Here is a 13,770-nt window from a genome sequence, read left to right as displayed (position 1 = left end):
AATTCACTGTCAGCCGTGTCTTACAAAATATTAAAAATTTGGTGTTTGATTGATTTTTATGATATTTGTTACAAATCTTGTTTATCTTGTGGAATTTTAATGAATTATATATATTATTTAGAGCAACATTCCACTGTCCCATTCGCGTCATAAGGAAATTTCTAGTACGACATTTTACTCGAATAAAATTCATGACGTGGCAGAAAAAATCTCAGATGCTCCATTTGCACAAGAACTAAAACTTGGTGTGCAACAGTTGTACAGCAGATGCAGTTACGAACAGTGTTGTGTGAAAGATTTTAAATATATGGAAGGCACATTTTAAAAACAACATAAAGCATGAACAAGCATCTTGGGGGTTTCCATAGTAGCAAAAATAATTCCCTGATTATGTGTTAAAAAGGGGTATTTTCTCTCACAAGTAAGCCTTAAAAGATACTATTTTACCTGACTTTTTACAAATATTTTTAAGAAAGAAGAATTTAAAGGGTTCATCATTTATTTAAATTTATTTAATTGTAGAAACCTAAAAAACAGTGGTAAAAAAAAACTTTCTGGGGAAAGTATTCATTCCCCGACTTTCCATGACCTTACAATAAAAAAAATTTTTTTTTTTTGAATTTCCAGACTCACTTAGCCAGGTATATGATTTTACTTAACCTTTAAGACATTATAAACTGTGATCTTTTCGAAAGTAAATTCAGTACAACTAGCCTGCTAACAGCCGAACATTAAGGTCAATAAAGGGCATAAATTTAAGAAAATAGAGAAGGGATCACATATTTGATAAAATATAGATATCCAGGCTACCAAAAGGTGGACATGGGCTACCAAACATCACAGAATTAAGGATATTTACCTGTTTGGATAGACAAGTTATATCTTGAACAGCTTTATGCTGATTAACATGAATTCTGAAATAGCCCAGCCCATCATCTCCTGCCATTTTTCCCGTCACCAAATCTTGTCCCTATGGCAACAACAGTATGACAACGTAGTTTTTATTTATTTTCACTCCCCACGCACTTTTACTCCCAAGATAAACTTTATCTATTTTTTTTTCATAAATATTTTTACTGCTTTTGTTAAAAAAAAACACGAAGGCGTGCTGATAAGAAAAACAAAGTTCGACTAGTAAACCAAAGCAAGCTGCTGTAACACATCTAACTATCTTGATTACGTTTTATCTTACTTAAAGTCTTTAGAAATCCATCGTGAGTTGTTTTCCAAATAATAAAACTTCTAACATGAGCCCACCCAAATACAACACGCTATATAAGTTTTTATAAGAAACACACCTTATAAGAAACATAGGGCTGAGATTATAGGTGCTTTTAATAGCTAGCTCGTTGTGTGTTTTAAAAATAAATTTGAAGCAGTAAACTTTTAAGCTGACAGAGCTATTAAAATCTATCTACAGTGAAAATCTATAAATGTTTAGAATATCCCCTCATATAAAAAAACGACATCCAAGCTGAAACAAAAACAACAACCAGGCTGAACGAAAACATATATGGTTCGTTGTGTGTGTCCAGAAAATTAGAAGTTAATTCAGAATCGTAGCTTGAGAAGTATACCCAGTGTAAAAAAAAAACGAAATAAAGAGCTGTCTATAGGAACGGACCAGTCAATGCATACAAATAGGTTTTGTTTTCTTTGGACCAAACATCCTTGCCCGGGAATTCATAAAAAGTAGCTTTGTAATTTATACGAACATAATCAGGTTGAGCTCGAAGTTGTTCCAATGCAGTTATAACACATGGCTTCCATATATGAAGATAATTATAACCACCTAGAAGAAAGAGAAGAGAGTTTAGTAAGGATAAATTCATTATATAAACAGTAAATAAAATTGAAGTTGATGTGTACCAATAACAGCACCGTTTTGTAATATCCACGTGAGTGACGTCACAGGTTACACATACTTTCCACGAAACTTTAAAGTTTATTTACAAAAAATATTAGCGGTTGATAAAATGTAAAAATAAAGTGTTAAAGTTTATAAACTCCTACACTAGTGCGTGTTTGCGTACATATAGGGAAAAAAAGCGATTTGCCGCAGCAAAGCCATACGATATTTTTTTTAATATTAGGAAACTCAGTAACAAATCTTGCAATCGAAAGGATATCACGAACAACCTAGTTACCAAATCCTACTTCAGGTTAATTCTTAATTAATAGTTTGTACGTAAGGATAACCCAGCTGGGATGATTTAATCTTTTAATTGAAAAAAATCAGACGAAGAAGAAATAACAAAAGTAATAAAGCCAAGTTGGGAGAAGTGAAGGAGATTACATCAGTGTCTCTCTGTCGGCGTTGGAAAATTATTTCAAAAGATATCCCTGACGTCACATTAAACATTTGTCTATAAAAATTCGACGATACGAAAGTTTCATCATTCGCAACAAAACGCAGAAACCAGCAGTATCAGATTAAGATTCTAAAAGGGTGGGTTAAAATATTTCGTAATTTTATAAATATTATCACCTAAGTTCACTGAAAAAACAAAAAAGAAGGAAAGATATAAAATTGGAAGAACGTAATAGACTAAGAAAAGAGATGATGAACGAGCCAGAACAAGCAACTTGGGAGGTAGCTTTGCAAGAAGCCATCATTGAAATGCAAGAGAATAAAAACATAAAATCCAAAATAAACATGACGTGTGGCATCAAACGAAATAAAGTTGGCCATTACGACTACTTATCAAGCAACTTCAATGATGAAGAACAGCAACTCAAACAGTCAGAGTATTCGCCGCTCATAAACAATAACAAAACGCATCAGCGCAAACAACGTAGGATCGGCGTGTCGGAACGAAACGAAATCGAGAGACTAGTAATAGTACGAGCGCTAAGAAACTTTGCGCAACTGCAACATTTACGCGCGTTCAACTTTATTTAAAAACTTGAAATTCCTTGATCGCTTTGAAAAAAAAGTCATGGCCGTTAAATAATTAGCGACAGCTGACTACAGAAGGAACTAAACGAACAAGAATAACGAAATAGTATACCATAGTAAGGCGATAAACTCGTTATAGAGGCACGCAATAGTAGAGCGATAACCTACAATAGAGGGGCAAGAAGCTCTTCACAAGACGAAAAACAATCCAAACCGACATAACCTGTGGTAAAAAGACACGCGTATCGTAGAGCGATAAACCTACAGGAACGGGAAGAAAAAAGCGAAACGAAACCAACATAAACCTAAGTACAGAAACACAAGCAAAGTAAGGCAATAGACGTAAAATAGCGAACTCGTCATCGAACAAAACTGTCGTAAACCAAAGTACGGAAAGTACACGAAATATTAGAATGATAAAATAACAATGGCGACATACTCGTCACCAAACGAAAAGTAGATGAAACCGACGTAAAAGAAAACACACGCAACAGTACGCCGAAGAAACTCGCAAGTAATAAACTAACAAAAGACACGGAAGATTACGGAGCACAGGCGACAATTGAACGATTTACGGCGGCTACACATTAAAAAAGTAAAGTTTGAACACATAATTCAAGGGATTCTAATGCTGTACACTGAATAGAGTAAACATATGGAACGATTTGTAGACATTTAATACTTCCGTTGAACTTAAAAATCGATACTATATGTCCTGATATAATTCCTTTCTTTATGCGACTAGCAGAACACCTTGTCAAACAAATTTCTGAATCAAAAACAAAACAATAAAAAAAACACAAAGAGTCTTCGTTGGTTGTGAAAATGTAAATCAATAAATAATTAAAATAATAACTATAAAAAAAGAATAAAAACTTATCATCATGGTTATTGGTTGAATCCAGGGATCCATTCTCATTCTTTAACTCTTTTTTATAAGGCTCGTTTCCATTTGACGGCATTTTTCGCTATAGCGCAAAAAGTTCCTTGTTTAAACTTTTTTGTTAGCGCCTGCACATTTGGACAAGCTTAAGATAAATGCCGTAATACAGTATAAAATAAAGTATATCGGCAAATTAACTGAAATTAGGGCTGGTCCATTATGTGATCGTGATGAGGATTGCAAAATTAAGATATAATTGTCAAAATCTGAAAACCGGGTAAACACATCGGATGAACAAGATTTCTGGTTTTGATATTACCCGTCTGAAACTTTCATGTCCAAAATTTTATTTAATTACAAAGTGTTTTTAAATTTATAGGATTTGTATGGAGATTTAGGTAGTCACAATGTAACATGTTGTAACACAAGCATAACCTAGCCCGATGGTAATGCAATGAATGGACATAAGAGCGCAGACGTTAGTAAAAAATGATTAAACTAACGCATATGACATTAAGGAAAGAAAAATAAAGATGACCTTTAAAATTTCGGACATCACAGTTTCCCTGGGTTGTTTTGAACAATATGTGACGGCATATATGTGACACTTATTTCATAACGAAAAAAAAATTCCTAGGTCACACAAGCTTTTTCATAAAAAATTAATGATTGAAATATTATTGCATTTTCACATTTTCGCATAATTATTACGATTTTTTTCTATAGTCAGCACTTTTTCAAGTCAAGATTAAAATGGCACATTGAGCTGTGGTCAAATATATTTGTAAACAACAAAACTTTGTTATAAAGCTGGTTAAATTTATAATTTGGTTTAACTTTGTTAGATTTATTAAAATATTTCTGACTAGTTCATGGTGTCGCGTTGTACATTAAGAACGAAGATAGTGACATAAAAAAGTAGGCTACTGATATAAGAATATAAGTGTAGCTAGTTAACAATGTTTTTAATATATTTAACACGTAGTAGGTGATCAAAAACCTAATGTAGACGTGTTGATGACAGTCAGCTTTATATATTTTAGCTTGGTATTTTGTTTATATATAGCTATTAGCAGGGGTCGCAGGGCAAAACACACATTTTCTTTATGATTTTATGCCAATTTACACCCTATTTTTATGCTATTTTATGCCCTTCACTTCTACTTTTATGCCATTTTTTGTGAAAATTGAGTTTATTTTATGCTAATTTTATGCCAATGCACAAATTTAATAACCGTGTGGTTCAATGGTCCTTACTAATTTCTCACAGATTTAACATCTACAAAATATACATCATCTACAAAAACTGGATAAACCCTGGATGTGTAAACACAAAAAATGCTATGAATTTGCTTTGACTGTTACTACCAAGGTTCATTTCTAAACAATGGGTTAAATCAATCAAATCTAAGGGTTTGCCTCTAAAATTTGTTTCTGGTTTTTATCAACTATCTGCACAGCTTGCAAAATTTCTGCCTTTGTTACCATATTTTCTGTATTAGCTAGCTAACTAAACCTTTTCATAGTAAAATTTGCAAATTTAGAGAGGATAGAAAATTTGGTTCTTTATTCCTTAATTGAATTATTAACATGCAATGAAATCGGATTCACAAAAATAAACCCCCAAAATACGTATATTTCTTTGGAGCCAATTTGTAAAAAATATTAAATTTTACCTTGAAATTGATAAATTATCAAGAAAAAAAAATTTAATTATTAAACTTGCGGGAAAATGGGATCGCAATGTCCCTGAATTTCATAGATACCTTATTCATGCAGGTGAAATTAAAACCTACCCACAGCTGGCATAAGGTGACTTTTTCTATTGGCAACATGCAACAGAATGTTACAACCGGATGATGAAATATTTTTTTATTCTCTATCTGTAAGATAGTGCGTTCAAAAAATTGATAAATATGAAACTGGGTTGCACCAATCAAACAAAGCACAAATTCGTTTTTAGACCCTAACATAACACTTAGACTTAGACGTATTTCAATCATGAAAATTAACCTTAATGTTTTTGACAAGCATATTTGTCAAAATTGATATACTGTTGAAATTGATATAACTGTCAAAAAATTTTTATCGGTGTCCCTGAAAACAGCCCTTGAAATTAGAATTTTTTTACGTCGGCAATAAAAATGCCGACGTGAGATACATTTCAACTGATTTGCGTCGGCAATAAAAATGCCGACATGAGATACATTTCAACTGATTTGCGTCGGCAATAAAAATGCCGACGTGAGATACATTTCAACTGATTTGCGTCGGCAAAAAAAAATGCCGACGTGAGATACATTTCAACTGATTTGCGTCGGCAATAAAAATGCCGACATGAGATACATTTCAACTGATTTGCGTCGGCAATAAAAATGCCGACGTGAGATACATTTCAACTGATTTGCGTCGGAAATAAAAATGCCGACGTGGGATACATTTCTACTGATTTGCGTCGGCAATAAAAATGCCGACGTGAGATACATTTCAACTGATTTGCGTCGGCAATAAAAATGCCGACGTGAGATACATTTCAACTGATTTGCGTCGGCAATAAAAATGCCGACGTGAGATACATTTCAACTGATTTGCGTCGGCAATAAAAATGCCGACGTGAGATACATTTCAACTGATTTGCGTCGGCAATAAAAATGCCGACGTGAGATACATTTCAACTGATTTGGGTCGGCATTGAGTCAGCAATTTTTTTAGTGAAATTTTTCCGCTTGTAATAACCTTCGTCATTCACGTTTTATTAGAGGTAGACATCTCATAATTTCGATGCATTGATCTCCTAAGACAGTGACACTGCCAACTGGCTTTTTATGTTTTGAGATAAATTCATTATAGGTTAGAGCATCATTAGGTTGTATATCGCAGAAGTCGTCGGTGACATGCTTCGAAAATGCATGTCACCGGCACAGTTTAACATGAAGCAAAACTGTACAGGAGACTCAATTGTTAGAGTCTTCGCAGAACATCTCTTCTCACAAAACCGAGGGCAGGGCTGACTTTTTGCCTGCTGTGTCGTGTGGGAGAAAGAACTTCTGGACTTCTTTTTAATACGATATACAATTTTTTCGATCATTATTACTACACATATTTGACTTCTCTTTTCCCTTTTAAAAGGATTTTTTAAACCTTATTCAACAATTTTTTTCTTTGGTATTACATTACGAGAACATTCGTCCGAAAGCTGTATTAAGGTACACGACACCTAACCTCTCCCATGTTCTGGTTATATTTAACTTGCATGGGTGCACACTCTTCTTGCAGTATTCTCTGTGACGATGAAGGTCGGACTGAATTGTGGCATAGTTCAAAAGGGTCTTCCGTCTTTCGCTCGAGTCTCAGTGTAATACACCAGCCGAGCATAAGAGTGTCAGCATGAAGGAAAGGGGCCGCGACTTTAATGTTCTCTATACCTTACGTTCTTCATAATAACACCGACCGTTTTTAATTTTGGCATTCATAAGCTTTTTGATTTTGGTGACGCTTTAGTTCAGCCTAATGGCCTTACTTACTGAAAATCGAATTTAATTTTGTAGTCGCATTGAGTGATTTAAAAATTTCACAACAAAATTACGTCGGCAATTTTTTTGCCGACGCAACAGACGTATTTTCGTATTTTACGTCGGCAATTACGTCGGCAGTGCAGAATCACGACGCTAATTTTAAGGGATGGAAAATGGTTAAAACAGGAACTCAGTAACTATGATAAGCTAAAATACTTGTTGATTTATCCAATTTAAGGAGGTATTTTAAACAAGATACTTTAAGCTCGTCACAAATTTCAAGATTACTGAATATTTACAATTATACCAATCATAAAAGCTTTTCGTCTATATTATAAACTTCATTTCTAATTAATTTATGACCCATAACTGCACTAAAAGTTTATTTTGATAACAGAGAAGTATATACTTCATTTCCATCCCAAATATATATCTAAAGCAGGCTGTTATAATCTCAAGCTGTCTACATATATCTAGAAATTATCCTGTCTTTTTCTTCACTTCCTTGTTTTTACCATAGGATTCAGAGCGCTTCAAACATAAAAACTTTTTGCATAAACTGTATTTGAAATCTAAACCATGAACTATCTAAGTTTAGCAAAGAAAATTTGTATTCAGAAAGTACTTGCTAGCTAGCTAGCTAAACTATATCAAAGTATTATATAACTTGCACATAAAACAGCGCAACTTTTTTTTCAATCATTAAAGACGTTTATCGCAGTTACCAAGATAATTTTTCTAGTATTTGTTACTTGTGAGACAATGCAATTGTCAGTACGTTTTCTGTTGCTGGAACATAAATTTTTCCAACCGCTAAAGTTCCGCTTTTTTTATATCGGCCAAAAATCGCTTAACGATACCAGGGTATCTTTTGTCGTCTTCTTTCATATCAAGAAGACAAAAAACCCTGGGGACAAGGTTGAGTTGAAGTTGTCTCTTGGTATATTTAACAATCAACTGTAAAAATTGCGAAAAGATCTTCCATGATCATGATCTTAAAAAAAAATAACTAAGAATTGAAAATCTTGTCAACACGAATGAAACCTCGTGTTGACATCATATATTAACGCGGAGTTTCTGCCTTTCGCATAGTTTAAACAGCAGGAGTTTTCTTAAAAAAAACATTATGCTGCTGATTTTAGCATCGCTCTGTTAGTAAAGTTAGGGGAATGGGCACATTTTTTATAGATATTGAGGGGAAAAGGGACTGGATCTATAACACCCTTACAAATATACATAATATACCTTATTAAGAACTAGCTGTACTGACGTCAATAAAACCCAAAAATTTCAGTCTAAAGTCAGTCTTTATTTTTTACAGTTTACAACCAGATAATTCTTAAGAAAAAATCAGTATAAAGCGTCTCAATTTAATTTAGGGAAAAGAAGAACGGAATTTAGAGCTAATAACCACAAGCATTTGAAAACGCCGTTTCTGAACTCGTCAATCTTCACAGCGGACTTAGACAGTGAATCTAGAACAGGACACTGGCCACGTGAAGTTGTAGGAAAAAGAAGATTTGAACAGACATTACCACATTACCAGACATTAGCTACCACGGCTTAAATAACAAGACTAAAATAATAATTTTGACATTTACGAAAAAATTAAAAAATAAACGACATGACTTTTTAACTTTTCGAACTTCACAGACTGTCCATTTAATGTCCAACAATTTCTTGAGTTTTTAAAATTACCCAGGCTGATTAACAATTCAAGACATTTTTATTTGACGTCTTAAATTTTATAACAAAAACATGTTTCAGACAGTAATTAGCTTGTAAAAATTTAGCTTTTCCCTTTTCCGTTTTCTGTGGGTCTTTTCTAAAGCCAAAAATTATCGGCAATATCTCCAAAGAACAAGTGTAATGAAAAGAAATTCTAAAGCCTAGCGTGTTTTAACATGCTATCTGGAAGGGTCCCCTAATTTCGCAAGCGAAAAATTTTAGATAGCCCTTTTTGTTAAATTGTATAAAAACCAAGTTTCCCGATGTTAATCAATCAAACTGTTTGATTTTTGCCACACAGAACAGGTTTCATTTAATGAAATATATCCTGGGGGTTCTGCACTAGCAGTACTGCAGTGTCCAGGACACAGAAAATGCTAAATATGTTAAAAAAAAACAAGAATAATATCCGGCATCAGCGTTCAGATCGTGTCAAATTCTAGAAACGGAAACTTTACTTATCAGAAAATCATTTTTATATATATATATCAGGAAATAATTTCACAATGTACAAATATATGAGATTTCCAGATCTTAATTTTTTTTCTGTTTCTAAAAGTTGTTCTGATTAAACCCCAAAAATGTTTGAAGATTTTTAGTATGTGTTGAAGATTGTACGAGAACCGTTCTTTTAAAATTAAAGTACAGCCTTTCATGTATTTTCAGGACTTGTTTGACTTGCTGGATTACTTTGATTCTTGGTCGAAATTTTAATATTAATATGTATAGGCACGAAATCGTACATAAATCCTATATACTCTCCACCGTACTTACTTTTCCTTTATAATTACCTTACTTTATTCGGAGAAAACTTTCGCAAGAGAAACTTTCGCAAGAGAAACTTTCGCAAGAGAAACTCACGCAAATTTCATTTAATGAGAAAATAGGCTTCGCTACGCCCCGTCAAAAAATATTCCAGATAAAAAAAACACCTTTTAAAAATTAGCATACAACCAAAGAAACAATTCAGTTTCTTCTTTTAACACAGGTAATGATTAAATTAAATCAAATCGCAGCAGTACTTACACATTTCTACCTTGTTTGGGAGACATGTCATCACTAGAAAATAACAACAAATCCAACTACATAGAGAGAGAAAAACATACCTGGTAATTGACAGGATATCACCTTTGGTTCTGTATACTTGGGTATCAAACCTCCATCATTTGTTTCAATGACACCGTCTAAGGTTGGATCAACTAACTCCAAAACAGATTCAGCCAATTTGGTTCCAATTTCCCGTGAGTTAAAGTTAGCATGCGTCCAATTGTTGCTATGGTAACGTCGTGCATATTTTGTCAACGGGCCAGCAGCTTGTATATTTTCGTCATTTGTATGAAATTTTGAATCAATAACCAGTTTCCCATCGAATACCAAACAGCTGTCGTTAATTGCTGAAGTAGAGAATAGAACCTAATGACGATTCGATGTCTATGTTGCCTGTTGCAGACTAACACAATTAAAAGTAATCTTTTTGGTTTAGTACTATTACTACTAAAGGAGAAAAAAAGCAATTTTGAAAGCAAGCAAGCCAGAAGTAACATTGCTCAAGAATATAATCAAAAAACAGTAAAACCACTTCACCTTTAAACGCGTTGTATTCTACACTTTTCTTGTCGAAGCAAAAAAAGGCCTAAAAAAAAAACTTAACAAAAGAAAATGGCGGGATTTATTTTTTTTTAATATAATTTTAGATATATTCTTTGACAATTTTAGGCTTATTAATAGCATTGTGGGTAGGTGGGCGAGGTAGATAATGTTTTTACGTAATTCACAATACATCCATCCAGGTTTTGAAATATGCGACAAGGTGTCATGTGGATGTTACCAGCAAGTATTGTTTAAAACTTTATCCTGATTAAAGAGCTCAAAAATATATGTATGTTATATCGAAAGTGCGTCTATCGTTTTGTTGGGATAAGTTGGAAATGTTCTGCCTTATCAACATATATTCTTTCCAAGTATGTTAAAAAAAAATACAAAAAATCTACTGTCCATTCATAAAATCAATAAAAGGTATACAGTAACAATAGAGGAAAACCTTAAGAATTTTATTACATCTTTAAAGAATGGCCTCACCTGACATTCCAGTGATAGCGGCTTTGTGTCGGATGTAAAGGTCGCTACTTTTAAAATTTCTTCATTCTTACTATCGTTGTTCCATCTTGCTAAGGTGTAGCCATAATAGGATTGAACGCCTGTTAAAAAATAATACTTTAATACAGAACAACAGCGCTGTAGTAATTCGCATATTTATCAGGTTTAACAAAATCATCAATGATAAAGCTTTTGTGTCTTTTATCTTTGACAAAAAACTATGAAATTTGCACAGGGAACTTGTTTCCATCTCTAATCAGTCAAAATTATTTCTCCACAAATACAGGCAAAAACGCCAAAACTATATCTTAACAACCAAATATTTAAATTATGAATAACAAAGGAAAAGTACTTCGTTTGTTATTTGAAGCGGTGTTTATTTAATTTTTGGAAAATTGAATCTTCAAGGGATAACGTTTCCGTCAACTTGATTACAAACGTTGGAAATAATAAAATGCTTTACAAACCAAGATGAAAATTTACAAAAAAGTGCATTTTAAAGATGTATTCGGTTACTCTTCTTTTGCTTGCGTAGTTTTGATAAGTGGCGGTAGTAAATTTTAACACACACGACACAACTACGAACATGTAGAGTATTGTTGATTGAATATTTAAACAGTGTGATTTCTACCGAGGGTGATAACGCGCAGTATTAATTATTTTTGCATGTCTTAAGAGAATGGTAAACAACATCATGAAACAAAGGATTCGATCATCAAAATAACGGGAACACCATAGCAGAATAGCTACATAACACAATCAGGTCAACTTACCAGCTTTTTCTAATTCTTGTTTTACAATTTCGTCAACATGTGGTTCATTAAAACAAGATGGTAGCACAGATGGTGAGTGGACATGATGAATACAACAACCATCCACACCTTGTGTTAGCAAGCCATTGATACACGTGTAAGCTTCAATACTATTGCCATATACCACGATTTTATCTATAATTGTAAATTTACTTTACGTTTTTTGACTTCACCCATATTACCCCATCGCAAGATGACTGCGATAAATTCTATACTACGCACACAGAGTACTTTCTAAATTTTGAACTTCGAGGAAAGACACTTATGCAAATGAGGTGATGAAGGAGAACGTTTAAATGAAAGAAGACACTAACGAATTTACCGCCCACTACTCTAAAATTAGGTCTTATCCGTTTATAAATTATTGTTTTACTAAGCTCTTTAATCATAACTTTAAAATGATATGAGTAAATAAACTTTTGAGGTATTTTGAGGTATTAACATAATTATTAACAACTTATAAAACTACAAATTATATACCATCAATCAAGGATTTAGTATTAAAAGGGCTTTTACTCTTTTTATGGAATCAAATTTAAAGATTTAAGGATCTTTAATGGTAATGGTAAAACATTTTTTAAAAATGAAGGTATTTTAATAAACAAAACTGAGGATTTGAAGACATTTTCATATTTTTTTAAAGAAATTAACAATATTTGATTAAAGAACTTATTATTGCTGTACCCATGTAGCACTTATCTGCGTTTAAAAAAAAACATCCAGTACGCTGCGACACGAAAAGCGGGAAAATTTAAGGAGGAAGCTGTTAGGGATGTACCTGTAGAGGAGACTTGCAAAGTGTAAGAAGAATTCCCAAAATTAAGGAGAATTGAAAAATAGAGTATGAAGGAGTATTGCGGAAATTTGAGGATTTTTGAGGAGAATTAGGGCGTTTTGAGAAGGATTAGTTTCAGAGAGGTGCAGCAATTCTAAATAAATTTTGCCGTACAGAAAAACTATTTGTAAACTTCATGATTTCATGTTAAACACACGAACTAAATATAATCAACCTGTTTTAAAAGAATTTTTTAGCCATTCTTGAACTTGGAAGCATTGCTGCAAATCATTCAGGACGAATACGTTTTCTGGTTTAAAAACTTCAGGCGGCTAATAAAAGAAGCAAAAATAGAAATAAAAGCAGGATATAAACTCCTGAATATATAAGACAATGCTGTACTAGTTTTACCTAAATACAGAAGAAAATATATATGTGTATATGAATAAACCAAAAAGGTAGATCATCCCCCTTATTGGTGTTGCTACATGATAATTAGTCAAAATAGGAAGACATATTTTCTTAGCTTAGCCCACCTAGTTAACCAACCATTATCAAAATATAAAAAAGCAGAATTACGAGTTAACTTACACCTTTGCACCGCTCGAATGTCTAAACAATGCGGCACAACCCACACCAGTACCGTACTTACGAAAACAAAAGAAGAGTTTTAAAAGTTTTATAACTAAGCATTTTTAAGTTAGCTTTACGTAATATTTTGGGATAGAAACCTTGACGCCATATTATTGTAATTGCCTTTCTATAGGTCATCCATCATCTTAAGACTTTTACTTTAACTTTTCGTCAAAAAATTTTATAGCGTTTTTTTCTTTTGTCTCCACAACTACTTATTTGAATATTGACATTTTCTGAACATTAGAGAGATGAGGTCTTGTATCTCGTTACCAAGCCTTTTTTACGCCTTGCGGCCATAACCTTTGGCTGTGTTTTTGTAGTCGAGAGATATTTTACCATTTTAAAAAGTTTTTTTTCTTTTTTGGAAGAGATTTTCTATTTTTTGAAAAATATGGTTACCATTTTGAAAGAGATTTTCATCATTT

At 33.0% G+C, this 13,770-nt stretch overlaps 1 protein-coding gene across 1 annotated transcript in view; it reads right to left on the bottom strand.

Moving 5' to 3' along the window:
* Nucleotides 1-13,770, bottom strand: part of LOC130641117 (cilia- and flagella-associated protein 61-like) — a 50,895-nt gene that overhangs the window by 5,722 nt on the left and 31,403 nt on the right. The window contains exons 31-37 of the mRNA XM_057447782.1: nucleotides 12,945-13,041; nucleotides 11,896-12,069; nucleotides 11,105-11,223; nucleotides 10,610-10,658; nucleotides 10,132-10,419; nucleotides 1,716-1,792; nucleotides 860-970 (exon numbers count right to left, since the gene is read on the bottom strand). Coding sequence (XP_057303765.1) covers nucleotides 860-970; nucleotides 1,716-1,792; nucleotides 10,132-10,419; nucleotides 10,610-10,658; nucleotides 11,105-11,223; nucleotides 11,896-12,069; nucleotides 12,945-13,041 — 915 coding nt within the window. The remainder of the gene's footprint in view (nucleotides 1-859; nucleotides 971-1,715; nucleotides 1,793-10,131; nucleotides 10,420-10,609; nucleotides 10,659-11,104; nucleotides 11,224-11,895; nucleotides 12,070-12,944; nucleotides 13,042-13,770) is intronic.

The sequence above is a fragment of the Hydractinia symbiolongicarpus genome, chromosome 4, assembly GCF_029227915.1.
Source record: "Hydractinia symbiolongicarpus strain clone_291-10 chromosome 4, HSymV2.1, whole genome shotgun sequence".
NCBI classification, from domain to species: Eukaryota; Metazoa; Cnidaria; class Hydrozoa; order Anthoathecata; family Hydractiniidae; genus Hydractinia; species Hydractinia symbiolongicarpus.
The sequence above is the reverse complement of the archived record's forward strand: the minus strand, read 5'-3'. Positions and strand labels throughout refer to the sequence as shown.